At 44.1% G+C, this 18,490-nt stretch overlaps 1 protein-coding gene across 1 annotated transcript in view; it reads right to left on the bottom strand.

Moving 5' to 3' along the window:
* The window catches only part of DRP2 (dystrophin related protein 2), a 633,012-nt gene that overhangs the window by 309,162 nt on the left and 305,360 nt on the right, over positions 1-18,490 (bottom strand). Inside the window, exon 4 of the mRNA XM_069213379.1 lies at positions 105-225. Coding sequence (XP_069069480.1) covers positions 105-225 — 121 coding nt within the window. The remainder of the gene's footprint in view (positions 1-104; positions 226-18,490) is intronic.

The raw sequence follows: 18,490 nt of genomic DNA, 5'->3' as shown, positions 1-18,490 counted from the left end.
ATCAAGGTATGTAGATCATCACTTTTAACCTCTAAGAAAGAGACAGCATGCTGGGTGAAAGATCTGCTGTATGGCATAAGCATAAACAAGAACTCTCCACTGACCTTTACTTTCAGGAAGAGGTTCTTCCAATTCTTCAAAGGGATGCTGAGACAAGAAGGCTTGTGCTGACTCCAGTACAGAATAAATGTATGGTCCTCTGGATTTAACCTCCTCCATGAAGGCCTGTAAAGGAGAAACAAAAACAGCATAAATAAGATTGACTAGGCAATATTTATTTTTTTGTTCTAAATATTTTATTGGATTATTGGATTATTAGAAAATACAGAAAGCAATAAAAAATGCATACCATGACTAGGCAATATCAAGTTAGAATCTACAGAGATGAAAGGATCTAACACTTGGCAACCATAATACCAAAACATTTTGTCATACAAATTCCTGAAACTCAAGGCAAAGATGAAAATAGTAATATGTATTATGTACCGGTGTTATTAACATATATAATGGCATTTCTAATAATTACCCTTTAATGTAAGAACGCTCTATCTTTATCATAAAATATTTAATCCGACATACTAATAGTAGAAAACACCAGAACTATTCACAGAAAAATAATTTTACCATCAAGTTAATTTTGAACAAGGTGCCCAGCCAAGCACAGTGTTGTTATCATTGGTGTAATTTCAGATGTTGTAGAGATGTTATAAATGCTGTCATACAACATGTCATAAGTGATGTAATGTGTGAGGTATTTGTTCATTTAAAAAGGTAAGTTTTAAATGACATTTTCAGCTAATTATAACATCCCTTTAATCTTTGTTTTTTTGTCATACTTCCTTTTTATTCGTTTTTATCAATCACAAAGCACTGTACAGCCTTCATTTAGGTGTTACACTTTAATGAGGGGCTATAACCTTATTCAGTGTTTCATAAACAAACCATGTCCCCTATACTCTAAAATGCACACTTAACAGCTATAACAATGCCAACATGTGCATATATTTTCAAACAAACCTAAATAACAAAGGAAAAATTACAAGAACAACCAAGCAGGTGAAGTAATGAGTCGCTTCTATGATCAATATTTGATGAGTGTATTTCCTTATTTCAGATATGGAACAAGTGAATCGCCCAAACACGGTGGAACCAGGCCACTAATGGGAGCCCTTTAGAAAGGTAGCGTACCAAGGGGCCCCATGAGTATTCAAAGATTTTGAAGTCATCCCAGAAAATGTCTGCCAACCTTTCCATTGTAAGTGCATGCCACAGTCTTGTATTCCATTGCGTCAGGAGGGGTGCTTCTTTTTAATTCTGTGCAGCAGCAATTGCTACTTTGACCCCAGACGTAGCCACATTATAGTTTTGTGACTTTTTTTCTTTTGGTATTTCAAGACTCATCCCTGAGGCCTAAAAGCGCAAATTCCGGGGTATACGGGATTGGGGAACTCAATATAGTTTAACGTGAGCTAAGATTTCAGTTCAAAAGGGAAGTATCACAGGGCAACCCCACCAAATATGGCAAAAATCTCCTAAAAGCCCACATCGCCTCCAACAAAGACCCGAAGTATTGAGTTTGGTGTCTCTCTCCATAATGTTTTCCACTGCTCCTCTGATATTTTGTGTCCTAAATTGTGTTCCCAAAAGGCTACGTGTCGGAGCTATGGGTTGGCCTGTGTTTGTATTACTAAGGAGTATAGAAAAGAGATGATGCCACTTACAAAGTGCTCGACTGGTGTAAGTGTTCCAGTGGCCGCTTCACAGAGTTCTGTAATAACCAACGTTTCAACAGTAAGTGGTTTAAGTGTTCTGAACTTGGGAGGTGATAGTTCTCTTGACAGTGTTCAAGGGTCAGTATGTCCCAGTTGTGGACACGGTGAGGCACCCTCCCTCATGGCATCAAATGGGCCAGAGTGAGCAGCCGGGGGGAATCCCAGATTGAAATGGATCGGGGCAAAGGTGATGGGAAGGTTGTCCATTTAGCTGACCTGTTCAGGTCATCCCAGACTGTAAGAATTGTTCTTGTAGGAGTGCTTAAGTAGGCATTCCATGGACGGGTCACTTTCGGTTTCCATAATACATCCCAAATGACTCTCTGCACTACTGCCCTGTCCATGTGAAGCCAGTGTGTATCTGATTCACGCTGCAACCATTTAGAGATGACACGTAACTGGGCTGCTTTATAGTAGAGGTGAATATCTGGTAATGCTAGGCCTCCCTTTTCTTTTGGCTGTGTTAGTACTTTGTAAGGCAATCAAGCCCATTTATTTTGCCATATAAAGCATGTGAGTATAGTGCGTACCTTTGGTAAGAATCTCAGTCAAGAGCAATGGGGAGACTCTGGAAAATATATAAAAATGTCGGTAGGACTGTCATCTTAATGGCAAATATTCTCTATAACCATTACAGATATAAAGAGGGACATCACTTAAGATCCTCTTTAAATTGTTGCAAAAGTGTAGGATAGTTATCCTGTAACAAAGTCAAATGTTTTGGGGTGATAATAATGTCCAGATATGCAAGTTCTTTATTTGGGAGTTGTATTTCCTAGGGCCGTCATGTCTAAGTCAGAGAGTGTTAAGTTGAGCATGAAGGATCCAGTCAGATTAACACGTAGGCCTGACACTCCTTCAAAAAGCTGTAGATCCTCTTGCAATCCCCAGAATGATTGAGGAGCCGTTAATGTCAATAATATATCATCTGCAAATAGTGATATTTTGTGTTCCACTGAACCAAACATCATGCCACTTATAGATGGTGTTTCTCTTATCTTTGCTGCTAAGGGCTTAATACTTAGCATAAAAAGCAGTGGTGACAGTGGACACCCCTGAATCCTCCCACGCCCCAGATGAAATAATTCTGAGGTGATGCCATTGACCAGTACTCTAGACATGGGTGTGGTATAATTAGCTTTAACCATGGCAATCAAGGCCTCACAGAAACCAAATTGTCTAAATGTGTGGAATAAGAAGGGCCAGTCCACCCAGTCAAATGCCTTCTCTTCATCTAAGCCCAGAAGAACAGCTGGATGTGGTTTTTAGTGACTTTCTCAATCAGGTGTATAACCCTCCTTACGTTATCCTGTGTTGGTCGGTTCTTGATAAAGCCGGACGGATCCGAGTGCACCAAGTCTAGCATCATATCCTCTAGTCTTCAGGCTAACATTTTTAATACAATTTAGCATCTAAATTAAGGAGAGTGATGGGCATGTATGAGCCGCAGTAGCAGTGGTCTTTCCCTAGTTTAGGCAAGACCGTGATATTGGCCTTGCCCATGGTAGGTGTGACTTGTCCTTCCTCTGTAATTTATTTGAAAAGGGATGTGAGATGGGGGACCAGGTCAGAACTTAAGTTCTTGTAGAAATGAGCAGTTAGTCCGTCCTGTCCTGGGGATTTATGGAGTGTAAGAGCCCCAATCGCATTTCATACTTCATCTTTGCTAATTGGCTCTTAGTTGTTCATTTTGGTCTGATGTTACCTGTGGGAAGTTGATCGTTTTAAGGTATTCCAGCTGGGAGAATGTATCGGAGTGGTCTGCCTTGTATATTGTCTCATAAAATGTGGCAAACACCCTCGCTTTCTCTTTTTCCGAGGTCACTAGCTCACTGAGTCATTAATTATGCCAATGTATTCCTTTCCCTGTTTGACACATAGCTGCCTTGCCAGATGAGACCCCACCTTATTGCCATGCATATACGATGTTTGCTTTAGATGCAAATCATCAATTTAGCCCTGTTAGAGTATATAGCGTGAAGCTTTCCCCTTAATACTGTCACCTTGCGCTGGAGGGTCGAAGTTGGGTGGTCTTTTGTGTCTCTTCTAATATTTTCAATTCCTCTTCTAGTGTCACTCATTCCCTCTTCCTTTGTTTATTGAGTGCAGACATCAATGCCACACATTTACCTCTTATTACAGCTTCAAATGTGTCCTAGTTGTTAGCGGGCGTAGTGTCTTGGGGGAGATATAGTTGATACATTCCCTAATGGCCTTCCGCAGGTCGTCACGTAGCCATTTATCACACGTTAGTGCACTAGGGAAAAACCAGCGTTAATGTTTAGGTGAGGCATTATCCCAACCTAAATATACTGAGATTGGGGCATGATGAGATAGTACGATTTTATGGATAATCGCTCCCTTCAAATCATGAGTAAGTGACTGACTGAGAAAGACATAATCTATGGAGGAGTATGTTTGGTGTCTTTGAAAAACATATAGGCCCTCATTCTGACCTTGGCGGTCTTTTCGCAAGACCGCTGAGTTACCGCCGCGGTGAAGACCGCCGACCGCGGCGGTGTGCCGCTGTGCGCATTCTGACCGCTGGGAGCGTTCCGCCGGAAAACCGCCAGCAGCCACACTGGCGGTCGGCGGGAAAGTGGAGACTGGTCAACCTCCACCGCCACGCCAGCAGAACACCGCCCACAGAATTACGACCCACATTTCTGTGTGGCGGTCTTCTGTTGGCGGTCTTCTGTTGGCGGTCACGTCCCTATGGCTCCCGTCGCCTCCCGGAGGACCAACGCACAAGGTAAGTTGATCGTCCGTGAGGGGAGGGGGTGGGGGGGTGTTGTGTGATGTGGGCGTGCATGGGGGTGTGCGTGTGAGTGTGTAGAGGGGGTGTGTGAGTGCGTGTATGCGGGCGGGGGGTGCTGCTGTGTCTATGGGTAATGTGTGCTGTTCGGCAGGTGCGCATGTCGGCATGTATGTGTGCGGGTATGTGTCCCCGTTGTGTATGTGTGTGTAGGGGGTGTGTATATGTGCATGTTGGGGGTGTGTGCATGTCGGGGTACATGTATGTGCATGTCGGGGTGGGGGTGGGGAGGGGGTTCGTACCACCTCTGGGGGGTGGCAGGGGGGTGGAGAGTGTGGGGGGAGGACTCGGGTGGGTAGTGGGGGGTGGGGGAGACCCCTATTAGTGCCAGGGAAGGAATTCCCTGGCCCCGATAGTGCTTACCGCCATGGTTCGCACGGCGGTTCCCGCCCGCAAGAAACCGCGGCGGTAGGCAGGGTCATAATACCCTTGGCGGTCTTGGGACGACCGCCGGGCCGGAGTGCGCAAACTCCAGCCCCGCGGTCATGACCGCCGTGGCGGTCGGAGTGGAGAAGTAGCGGTCGGTCGCGGCGGGGACCGCCGCGGTCAGAATGCCATTTTTAATACCGCCGGTCTGTTCGCGGTCCGACCGCCGTCTCTCCGCCGACCGCCAGGGTCAGAATGAGGGCCATAATCTTTTGTGGTAGGGAGTAGTGCCCGCAAGGCATCTATCAGACATAGATCCTGTACTGCTTGCTTTGTGCTTTCATGAAGTTACCTGTCAGGGATCTGTGTGGATGAGAACTGTCTATTCCTGAGTGCCACGTATAATTAAAGTCTTCCATTAAAATTATTTTGTCTTCTGTAAATCCTCCCTCCAGATTCAGCAGAGAGTGCACAAAGGTACCCTGATTATTTTTGGGTGCATAGGCTGCAGCAATTGTGCAGATTTTCCCTCGAATGTAACCTTTTACTATGACCACCCTCCTTTATCTATCTGTCTTACACCCCAGTGGCTGGAAATGTATAGAGGACTGGAATAATAGAACGACCCCGTAGTGCTTTGTAGATCCCTCGGACTTTTCAATCAAAGGGATATGCCCTGTGTTTCAATCTGTGATCTTCAGCCCTTTTAAGATGTATCTCTTGCAATGGCACTACATCATAGTGTTGGCCAAGCAAATATTTCCATAGTTTTTGCTGCTTAGCTGGTGAGTTGAGGCCCCTTACGTTCCAGGAAAGCATAGTAATCACCATGACATTGGATGCCCTCCTACTCACTGCTCCTGAGGTCTCTGCATTCCAAAGGATAACATCTCCCCATTAGCACTCCTCCTCCTCATGTGGTCCCCAACCACTCCCCGCCCGAGCACTGCTGCTCCACTTGCTGCACATTAAAACACTCCAGTTCCACAGTAGAACGACATACATTCACCTATAAGTAGTAACACAACAGTCTGAATACTTGAACTGACAGTCTGGATATTTGAACTGATGGGACAACAGGTTCCGATTCTTGGCGGTTATCTAGTAATACTAACATTGTGATAGGCGATTGGGTCAGCTATCGATACCATGGCCAAATTATTGTTAATTTGAAAGGTTACTTGAAGCCCTTTGGGTTGCATGTTTGCATCTCTCTGGGTTTCGTAGCGTTGCTTCCTTGTAACTCTCCTTGCTCATATACTAATTGAATGTACCTTCAAAGAGATAATGTTTCTGAGAGGTGGTTTTCTGCTTGCCTCCAGCATGCTAGAGGGCTATGAAAGGGTGAATCCCACCCTAACCTGATGTCTGAGGTGTGCACTGTGCATCTTTCATCATTTGTTTGGATATCTTAGGTGTCCCTGTGATAACCAGGGGCCCTCACTCCATGGCCCTTTTGCACCCTGCCTTGCCACTCCTGTGTCCTATTGTGAGTGTTGCATTTCAGATCTTGGTAATTCCAATAGTGTCAGTGCCTCATCAAAATCTGTGATGTGGTGTATGCATCTCAAAGGCGAGGCCGCATGGGTATGTCTATCTGTACTTGATATGATTCTGGCTCAGTTTTTCAGTGATGGGTCTAAACTGTTGACGACGCGCCAGTGTCGCTGAGGCAATGTCTTGGTAGAGGGAGCATGTGGCTCCTTGAAATGTTATGGTGTCCAGCTTTCAGACTGCTTGCAGTATGGCCTCTTTCACTTTTAAGGAGTGCAATTTAGTTGGGGCGTGTTCTATCGCCTATTAGTGGTCCCCCAACTCTGTGCACTCTATCTAGTGTAATTTTCAATTGCGTGTGGCCAAGCACCTCTGAAAACAGGCCAACTATGAAGGACTTCAGATCTGTGCCCTCTGCCCCAGGCCCCTTATCCGTATATTATCTTGTCTAGACCTCTTCTCCAGGTCTTCCTGTTTCAGGAGTGTCGCCTGCAGCTGCTGATGGAGGGCACGAGTGAGTTCACCCATCCAGGCTGTGTGTTGTTCTATATCAAGTGTTTTGTTTTCCATGTCCTGCACTCTTGTGCCCAACGAGTCTATGTCCCCCTTGTAAAGAGGTCAGTTTACCATTGAGGTCTGCTCTCGGTGCCTCAAGGGATGTGGCCATGTCTGTTTTAAGTTCCTCCCATAGTTCCATCTTGAACTCCAGAAGTGATGATAGGAGATCCCTCGTCAGAGACATGCTGCCACCTCTATTCACGGACAGGCCTACGACTTGTGTTTCTGATAGGGTGAAATATCTGGACACTCTTGCTCTGTGACTTTTTTGGCAGCATGAAGATTGCTGGAACTGGGGTATGTTGTGCTCAGGCTCCCTTCAGTTTCTCCTTTGGTAGTTTCAGAGTTTTTCACACAATGTCACCGCTTGCCAATTGTCTTAGCGGAGCTTATCGCAGAGCTGGCCTGAAATAGTGATAAGAGGGTCTTACTAACCGGTGTAGGGAAATAGCTTCAACGCCTCATTGTTGGGCAAGTTTTTGTCCAGATCGCAGCTTTTGTGCCACTCATTCATTCCCCTTGGTGGGCTATGATTAGCACTGTCAATCACCACCCCAATGTAGTCCCAGGCCAAACTCCCTTCTGTTCTCACTGGGGGATCATCAACAGGCCAACAACACCCTCTATTGCTGCATTCCTATATGCGCCTCGAGGAGCAATCTGTACTATTCTCACTGCTACAAGTGATGTTACTGCAGAAGTAGGCATTATATAGAGGTGGTCTTCACATCAGGGAACTCCAGTCGCATTCAGAGGTAGCTTGGTTGTTGTAGTGGGGGGCAGATCACCTGCCATTTTGAGGTCAGGCACTAGATGTTGTAGAATTTCCTTTGTGTGCCACCCACTATATGCTCTTGTCACTGATGCTTCGAATGGGAGTCACTTTATGTGCAGCCTTCCTCTCATCCCCACAGTGGATGTGGGACCCCGGCTCCATCACCGTAGCACAGTGGACCATAGCACCGCCATCCCACAGTCAGGAACTTCGCGTCCCCCTGCCATATAGGGTCACTTAGTCCCATTTACTGGCCTATCCGCTGTTGTCTGTGTCTTCTGAGGCCAGTCCCAGGCCCCTGTTCCCTCCGAAGCTCCAGCTGCCAAAGACGGACCCCCCTCCGGCTGGGCTGCCCACACGTCCTGACCACCGGTCCGTCTGCCTCCAGCCGCTGCAAACTCCATAAGGCCGCAGGTGGGCCCACTCCTTGTGTGATGTGCCCTGCGTCAGGTGAGGGTAGAACGCTCCCGCGGCCCCCTAACCTCTTCCTTGCTCCCCGAGGCAGCCTTAAAGGCCTATGCTGCCATCTTGCCTCACGCCCTTAGTTTGATTATCTTCTTACCTCCGGCTTAGCACAGGCATAATGTGCATTTAGGGATCATTCGCTGCCTCTGTGCATGTTCCGCTTTACTCTCTGGTCCTCTTTTATCAAGTCAAAGACGTTTTTCCTTAACTTAATCTTATGTGGTAGCGGAGCCTCCGTGGATTACTTCCATTTGGCCATCTTGGTTGGCCACACCCCGAACTTTGTTTTTTTAGTGAAGGTTTTTTTAATGTAATGCAAGCTAGTAAAACAATTCCTAATTGTAAATTCACTTTACCGAAAGTAAGATGCCAACTGCCATGCTCAGTGTGGTCCTCTTTTATCAAGTCAAAGACGTTTTTCCTTAACTTAATCTTTTGTGGTAGCGGAGCCTCCATGGATTACTTCCATTTGGCCATCTTGGTTGGCCACACCCCGAACTTTGTTTTTTTAGTGAAGGTTTTTTTTAATGTAAAGCAAGCTAGTAAAACAATTCCTAATTGTAAATTCACTTTACCGAAAGTAAGATGCCAACTGCCATGCTCAGTGTGGGGTTGGGTGCAGGACCTGGCCCCATGGCAATGCCCCATACCTCACCAAGTACAGACTTCAGCTGTATACGATGTGGGGCTGAATGCAGGGCCTGGCATGAAGCAAGACCATGCGCCCAGTTCTCCTTGGGTGTGAACCCCTGCTGTCAAGTACAGCCTTTGGATGTGAGGGGGCTGGGCAGGGAGAGGGTGCAGGGTCTGCGCCTAACCCCCTATTGCGGCGCAGGTCTGACTGCCATGTAACAATGCAAAGGGTGTCATTTTAAGTAAGGCAGCCCCAATGGCTTTTTGAAAAGGTCAAAATACATAAAGTGATGGACCTATTGGCTTAATCGAGGGGCAGGACACATCAAAATATATGGAACAGATATATAGACTTTGTCAAATAGTCACCAATATTTATAATCAAATGTATGCTTTATAAATGTGCGCACTGTCGTGTTTAATAAAAGTGATTACCATAAAATATTTTTAATAAAGCACTTAGAAAATCAATATATTGGTTTTGAGCCTTTCTTTAGTAGTTTTCAGGCCACAAAGTGCAACAAAAGATCCAATCATGCGGAGGAGTGGGGGGTGTACTGCGATGCAGCTCAGGAGCATATAGCTCCAGCTCAGAGTGCCCTAAAAAAGCATGGTATGCTCTCCTGAGGTCATGAATTCAATGAACAATAAGACATTGTTTTATTTTATTTTGTTGGGGAGCTGCCTCACTCCCTGCATGCCCTAAACATCAAAAAAGGCTGGTGGTCCCCTACCCCTTTTAGAGGCACCACCAGCAATAAAAAATATTATTTAGTAAAAACAAAAATCCCTGGGCATTTTGGGGTGCTTCCCAGCTGGAGCACTGAATGTAAAATGAGAGGCTGCTCCACTCATTTCACATTCACTTTCTATATGGGGAGACAGAATCTTCCCCTCGAGTTTTCTATCTGCCCCGGGCACCCCATCCCGATGTTTATTTTTTGGGAAGGGAGCATGCGGCTCCCTCTCCCGTGCCTTTCAAAGGCACTGATGTCTCCCTCCCTGAGCATATCCCCAAGGTCTGTTTTATGTTTTGGGGGAGGGAGGAATTGGAGACCCTATGTCAGAATCTCCTGTGGACCCCAGAGACCCCATCCCCTGGAGCCTAAGCATTTTTGGTGGGAGGGTACGTGAGAGGCTTCTTTCCCTTTGCCATCTCCTAGCCCCGGGGCCCTATCCCACAGTGTCAAGGACAGCAGTGTCCCAGGGACCCCAATCCGTGGGACACAGCAGTTTCCTGCCTTCAAGAGCATGAAAAGGGAGAAGTCAAACTCCATGGCTGCACTCTTGCAGGCATGGGATAAAAGATTGCTGCTGCCTGGCAGGAGCAAAGAAAAATTGCTCCAGCTGTCAGGAAGAAACAGGTGAAGCAGGTGCCTGTCACACTGTAAACAGTGCAGGCTGGAGAGATGGAAGCTGCTGGCATGCTGGAGCTCCTGGTGTGGTCCCATAGCCCAGAAAAATGAATGTGGATGTGGGGGATGGGATACCTGGGACCTGTAAAAGGCTTAGGGATGGGGGTGCATGTCCCCTCCCCTTATAAATGGATATGTCTCCAGAGAATGGGGTCCCAGGGTTGTAAAAGGCTCTGAGAGCAGAGCTGTGATCCCACCTCCCGTTAGAAGATGAATATGGCCCCCAGGGAGGGGGTCCCCAAGGCAAGGAGAAGCAACCCCCTCCTCATTCAAAAAAGTATGCACCGATGGGGGAGGGGTTTGACAGTGCTGGAGCCCTTTTTCTTTTTTATTTTTTTATTTTTAGGTTTACTGCAGATCCATTGATCCAATGCAATTTTATTTTAAAAAAGGCGTTTTGGCTTCTTGGTCCCTCCACCAGGCCTAGGGTGGCAGGGAATGCCTACCCTGCCCCTTAATATGTTTTTCAAACTTATTTTTAGGACTCAGTCACTGCTGCCATGACTTTGTTGATGTGGTGGCAGCCAATAAGATCCTATCCTAATATCCTTTGGCTCTGCGGATCCTCACCAGCATGAAATATCTACATTTGTTAAACATTAATTTGTCAAAAACTACTGAATGGATTTACATCAAATCGCAAAAGAATGCTTTTTGCACCGAACCTAGCCTCCTGCCAAATTTGGTGTACATCTTTTTTGTGGTATTGCTGTTCTATTTTCATATGGCAAAAGGGAAGGGGAAAACATGCTTTGCTTCCACTCATTTTTTTGGACAGAACACCCCGAAACTTTCCAGGATTGAGCTGAGATGGTTAAGAGTTTTTTTTCTTTAAAGATTTGAGAAAATTACTCAAATAATGTTAATTTTAGAAAGGATACCAAAAAAAGTATTTCCTGTGGAAATGTGGTTCTAACTATAACTACCCAGTAGGGATAGACAAGTACACACTTCTTGATAGCGATAAAGCATGTATATACACAATGACAGAGCTACAGACATGCACGTATGCAAAATACAAAAAAAAGGCCAAGTGCCTGGCTCTCAAACCCTATTAATGTGTTTGCTGGAGGGGTCCCAATTCGTGGAAACTAGTGATTAATCATCATGGAACAAGCAAGTGAAATTCCACCTCCGTGTAAGTCTTGTTTAGTTAAAGGCAACAGCCTGACTAACATGATGAACGAAGAACAGCACTTTAGGCTCTACACCTTGAGAAAGAATGGTCTGGCAACATTGTGCATCAGACAAGGCCTGGTAATCAGAGGCCAGATTTACCAATATTTGACGCAACGCAACGGAGCAAGACAACTTGCTGTGCTGCGCTGCATCACATGTAAAGGGCAGAAATTCTCCATATTTACCAAGGTGTGGCGCATCCCTGCTCCCTCAATAGGCTGGTGCCCTATGTGCTGCCTAACACAAATGAGGCACTCTTGTGCCATGGTGCAAGGCTGCTTGTGTTGCCGGCCAGATTGTTTTTGGAGCGGAAAGGGCCACTTCCTGCACAAAAACAATCCTTAGAAAGAGGAAACAACAAGGAGAAATAAAGATATTTCTCCTTGTTGCACCTCTATCTGGAAGGCATGCAATTTTTTATGCATTCCCAAGTTTACTACTCATGGTTAATCTGGTAATGCTCCAAAAAGCATGGGTGAATGTGTGGGAACACCCACTCTCCACTCAGGTAACAACTTCTCGGTGCAGAGTAATGGAAGGCAGCGACTTGAGCTTCCTAGCAATACCCCAGATTTACCAAGTCACACAGGGTCAGGCAGGGTGGCTTTGTGTAATTTAGTAAAGGTGACTGAGAGACTGTGTGGCGCTTGCATCACCTTGTGTGACATCATATATACACTGTCTTAATCGTGCAACAAGAACCTACCTGAAAATCGTCTCACACTGTGAAATTACTTTGAAGAGATGTCAGTATAGAATGAAGCACAGAAGCCCACAGTAATGAAACAATCAACAGCTCTCTTTCCCTGGCAGCAGGGCAGAAGATGAAAGAGCAGGCCAGTCACTGACTTCAGCTTTGACATCCTCACCATCTTCCAAACACTTAGGGCCTGATTCTAACTTTGGAGGACGGTGTTAAACCGTCCCAAAAGTGGCGGATATACCACCTACCGTATTACGAGTTCCATAGGATATAATGGACTCGTAATACGGTAGGTGGTATATCCGCCACTTTTGGGACGGTTTAACACCGTCCTCCAAAGTTAGAATCAGGCCCTTAGTCTGTGCCCAGACCAGACAATGACTGCTCCGCCATCCCGAAGAAAAACACTTCTATCAGTGTATGCAAATTTGCCATCCTCCTTAATCAGGCCACTACCCACAGTTGTTTATTATTATTGTGTGTCAAAGATACAAAATAGAAGGCCAGTTTATTATTTTTGCACCAGCAGACCCTGGCTCAGACAGAATGCCTCATAACACTCCTAGGGAACCTGTGGCCATAAATTTCAAACCTTATCTTCCAACAATGCCTATTTCCTTTACAAATTTGAATGGCTCTGTCCTAAACGACATCTAGTTTTACTACCAATATATACATATTTATATTATTATAAGTCTTTTACCAGCCCGAAAGACATCCCCATTTGTTGATATTTAATATGTCACTTCCTCTTCCGTATTAAGGATGTCAATCTGTGGGATTTTTATACATAAGGATATTTTATATCTAAGCATCACGTTTTTACAGTGTACCTAGACTGCTACCTCCTTCAACACTTCCTCAGTTTGTCTAAACCACACCACATTCTTGAACAAGTATCAGCTTTGTCACAGATCTTTGCAAACAGGCACATCTAACTTACAACCTCCACCTTTATTTCACTCATTAATCACTCATTAATCCCATTGGAAAAAGCAGCAGTTGAGAACGGATCCATTCAGCAGTTCATTTCCATTTCTGTAGTATAAATGCCATCACGCCATTAAAAGCCACGTTGGGACCTGATTGCAGCTTTACTTGGTCATATATTTGGTCATGAGGTAGGTCTCAATTTGCGACCCTATTGGGAATGGCCACCCTCACAGGGATGGTGGCCTGCTGGAGACAGCAGACCACCACGTCTGTGACTGCATTTAAATAAAGCAGTTTTTTTTAATGCAGCCTGTTTTCCTTAAAGGAAAACAAGCTTCATTTAAAAAATAAAAATTACGTTTTCTTTTTTTTTTTTTTTAGAGCAGGCAGCGGTCTGCGGTACCACTGCCTGCTCTAAAAAAAATATTTTCACTGCTATTCACAAAGGGGAAGTGGTCCATTAGGGACCCTTTCCCGTTTGCGAATGGGTTAGCACCAGTTTGAAACTGGTGCTAACTGCGATTGTTTTGTGACGGCATACATGGTCACAAAACAATGCTACATCGCGCTGCGACTCGCAATTAGGAAAGAAACGCCCCTTCCTAATTGCGACTTGCAAACCTATTTTGCGATTCAGTAAATAGATTACCAAATCACAAAATAGGGTCTGTACATGCCAATTTTTTTGTTCCTGACGCAAACGGTCCGATTCTGCGAATCGGGCCGTTTGCGACAGGAAAAATGGTACGTACATGTGCCCCTTAGAGAGATGCTCCTATTGCATGTACTTGTATTCATGTATTGTTACTTCAGTATGAACATGGGTATTGCCTTTGAACACTATGCAAAAATAAATGTCAGATAAACACATACACCTAGATTCCTACTGTGCTAACCTAAATCTCCGTCCAATGCGGTTACACTAGATAATATGCTAAAATCTAAACTTATCACATCCAAAAACATGCCATGGTGTCTCTCCTGGTTGCCCATGTATTTGTAGGCTGTAAGTAGATCTACATTTTGTCCCGGCCACTGATATGTGATTTGCTGGCTTTGCAGCCTCTTTCTGCTTTCATCTTTGTAGTGTCAAACTACTTCCGACTTTTCTCCAGTCACAGATCATTCTTATGTCTGGCATTGACAATGCAATTGTATCTGTATGTTCTATTGCGGTCTTAGTATGTATGCAAGCAAATCTGTGGACTTCATCCAACTTTGTTTTTAATACTGAGCTAAAGCAACGGTTGAACATTTTTTCTAAGTAATCTTTTACATCATTTAATACTTCTCATCTCAGATTCACAAGCTCACTCTTTTAACCTTTTTTTCTGTTATAAGTCTTGTAAAATTTTGCCTCAGGCCGTCAAGGATTTGCTGACATTTTCATCTGTTTCTATTGCAGCCCCCCATTTTTAATGCATTGTTGCTTAATTCGTTTTGCCACATGTATACCTTAAATACGGAACAACTGATTTCTGTGCTTTTTTTGCAATTCCAAATGCAAAAATAACAGATAATGGATGGAATGCAGAACAAATGAAACATTCAACCCCAGTCACAGATTTGGGTTTAATCCGTCAGTTTTTTTTGTGCTTGCCGTGGCATTCCAGTTTCAACCCAGCCATATGCAAATCAGTCTTGACCCTGTTCCCCACGGGAAATAGTCCAGCACGAACTACCAGGCCTGGTCCTCACTGGACCAGAAATAAGCAATTTGGGACCGATTTCAGGGTATCACCCTTCATCAGCCAGGCTAATTCCAACACATCTCAAACTTTCTCTCGCCAGTCAGATCTCTGCTGACCTATTGCTTTACCACTTCACTTTATATGTTCCTCCACCAATATACACTTGATATGTTAAAATGTATATGTGTCCCTGCAGAGAGTGGTTTCATGTGTAAGCAGGATCCTAGGGTTCTCATGAAACCACACTGCTTACGATGGAGGCTGCAACGAATGAGTCACCCCATACGAACAAGTCTTCCAATCCTTTCTTTTGAGAATACATTCAAAGTTTAATAACACATTTCATAAATAAATGTATGGATAAAGCTCAGTTGCTCATAAATGGTCTTTACAAACATGAGCCACATACCAACTACAGAAACATATGAGCTACAAAGCAATGTAGTATATATCATTAGCCTCCTAATACTTTGTATGATCCCACCATGCATTTATGCTATGTAGCTCTGTATGTGTATGAGCTACTGAACCATACATTAGAGCAAAACATTCAAACTAGAGCATTATCTTTATTTAGACCCATTTGCCCAAGTGAAGCAATCCACATCTAAACAACCTTCATGAAGCTAACCTAGGCCATCAATCACACTTTCTAGGAGCAAATCTGCAAAAAGTCCTGTGCGCATAGGTACATTTTCAATATTCACATGACCCACAGCAGCCTCCAATGACTAAATCACTATTGCAAATTAGAAAAAAGGTTAACCACCTAAAAGTCCAAAAGTTTTACAATACTCTTCTGCACATGTAGTAAAAAAAAACAGTGGGTCCTCTTGTAATCCATGTTTCTAAATGATTGATGCACCGCTAGTCCTCAGTAAGCAGTGGATTCATCATCATCTAACCTAACAGAAAGAGTTAATCTTACAGATCACTCTCATTCCAGGTTGTATTTCCAATTAGAGCTGACTGAAAATCCTGATCAACACTAAATGCCTGATTTGGATATTGGCAGACAAGTTACTCTCTCACAACAGTAACGAATATCCCGGCCACCGAAATCAAAATCCCATTATACCCTATGGGATGTAGATTTCGGCAGATGGGATATCCGTCACCGTTGTGACTGAGTAAGTCGTCCGCCAATATTTAAACCAGGCCCTAAGTATCTATGCTAACCTGTCTACCGCCAAATGGAACATAATCTCGTTCTCACCAAATGTGTCATAGTATTTCAGAGCACATTGGTAAACAGATTTGTTATGGAACATAAATCCAAAAATGCAAGGAAGAGACATAAATATAGCATCATAATGAAAAGACTGTTGTTAGACCTGACAGCTATTGGTGTGGTCTTCCCCAAAACTTTTTTCTTTCTCTCCTTCTGTTTGCTGAAATTCATGTTTTGGTGCTTTAGGACTGCCTGCAGTTTACCCCTGCTAACCAGTGCTAACCTGCTCGTGCTCACTTCTTAAAACATGATGGAACTGAGGTGCAACAAATTGGCACATTCAATTTACTTATAAGCCCCTAGTAAAGTGGTACTACATGTACCCAGGGGCTGTAAATTAAATACTACTAGTGGGCCTGCAGGACGTATTATGCCGCGTCTCATGCCTGCCATCGCAGTTAGTAGGCAGTTTGAAACTGCTAATTTGAAATGGCAAGCAAATCCTTTCCAAGTCAAAACCTCACATTTTATTACATATAGGTCACCCCTAAGGTAGGTCTGAAGCAGCTTACAGGACAGAGTGCATTTTATTTACTAGGTCAGACATGTACTTTTGAGTTTTATATGTCATGATAGTGAAAAACTATCAAATGTGTTTTTCACTATAGTAAAGCCTACCTCTCCCATACAATAACTTTGGGTTACCTTATTATATTAAATAGGTGCTAATCTTTGATTGGGAAGAGGTGGAAATTTCATGTTTGGTTATAAAATAATTGTAATTTAAAAATCTTTTTAATGGTATATTTGAATTTCAAGTCACAATTCCAAAACAATGACACTTTTATTAGAAAGTTGGCATGTTCTTGTTTTAACCATTTGGTACCTGCAACCTGTGTCCTGGGTCACATGACTGTTAATAGTTGACAGCTGAACTTTGTGAATACGTCCCAGACAGACAGAAATGGACTAGGTGTTGGCAAGATGGGCCATCCTGCCAGGACAGATGGGGCGGAGCTGTTCCCTGTCCCACTTATATTTTAAAGGGCTGCCTCCAGTACACTCACAAAGGAACATGACACCAGCCTTTTGTCACCCTACACCACTTGGAGCCTGGACAGAGGAAGGAAGGACATTTCCAGAACCAGGGATAGTCTACACATTTCTAAGGCTGGTGCAAGGTATAAATATTGGACCCACAGACCAACTTTTCAATACATGCCTGTACCTGTGGAGGACCCTCATAAAGACTCCCTTATACTTCAGAGGACTGCTCTGCTGCTGCCAGAGGACTGCCCCACTGCAGCAACGTCACCTTGCACCCTCAGGGAGCTGCCCTGCTGCTTGTGGCCTGCCTTGCTGCTTGATCTCTGGACTATCAGAATGACTTCAAGAGCAAGTTGGCTAGCCTAATATATGAGCTACAGGGTTATAAAAAGCTCCAGATACCTTGAATCCTGCACCTGACTCCTGCCTAGAGTGAGTCCTGACCCCGTAATGGTCTCTGGCTAGTCCTGGACCCTTTGAAGTAGTGCTTCCTCAGCCAAACTCTGAAACCTGGGACTTTAAATATTTTCCACCAAAAAGTGGTCTGACAGCAAACAGAAGATTGGGACCTACCTGCTCACAGGTCAGTCTGACTTCACAGTAGCTCCTGCTTTCCACAGCAGCAAATCCTGTTCAGTAGGACCTTTCAGATAGGGTATACAGCCTTGTGAAGCCCTCATCAGCTACAGCTTCTTCCAGCTGGAGATTTTTGATTTCCATGCAACGGACAAAGTCATAACGTATAAATCTTCACCACAATGCCTTCTCCTCAGACACAGCTTACAGCCTGGTTCTGCTGAACTGTACATTCTCAAGAAGTTTTCTTTGAAACTTCTAAGTCCAAAGATAAGCCTAGATTGGGTGCACCACTGCATTCGGCCATAACTTTTGACTTTGGGCTTGTGCCGTCTGACCAGATGCCCACATTTGGTGCTTTGTTCTTTTTGGTGCCATTTTCTCTTAAAACTTAAAAAAATCCTAATTCTGTTCTACTGATTGGATTTAATTTGTCTTCGTGTAACTTTATTTATTCTTTGTTTCTCTATTTTCCTAAATTGGGGGATTTTTCTTGTGTTTTATTTTCACCTTATTACTACTTGTGTATTGTATCTTTACAAATTCCCTCTAAGTTAAGCCTGACTGCTTTTTTGCCAAGCTACCAGAGGGTTAAGCACAAGTTAAATTATTGAATTTTGTAGTTCCCACTGCCATGGATTGTGGTTCTTGCTTGAGAAGGGTGTTCATCCCTGCATCAAAAACTCAGGCGGATATTTATACTTTTTTAGCAACGCATTTGCACCGCTTTTTGATGCAAAAGCGGTGCAAACGTACAAAATACAATTGTATTTTGTAAGTTTGCGCTGATTTTGCGTAAAGAAATTACGCAAATGCGGCGCTAAAATAGTATAAATATGGGCCTCAGTTTCTTACAACTGTTACCTCTCATTGTAACCTTTCTGTAATGAAGTAGGC

Source organism: Pleurodeles waltl, chromosome 2_1 (genome assembly GCF_031143425.1).
Source record: "Pleurodeles waltl isolate 20211129_DDA chromosome 2_1, aPleWal1.hap1.20221129, whole genome shotgun sequence".
In the NCBI taxonomy this organism is placed as follows: Eukaryota; Metazoa; Chordata; class Amphibia; order Caudata; family Salamandridae; genus Pleurodeles; species Pleurodeles waltl.
Note: the sequence above shows the minus strand (reverse complement) of the source record. Positions and strands in the feature narration are given on the sequence as shown.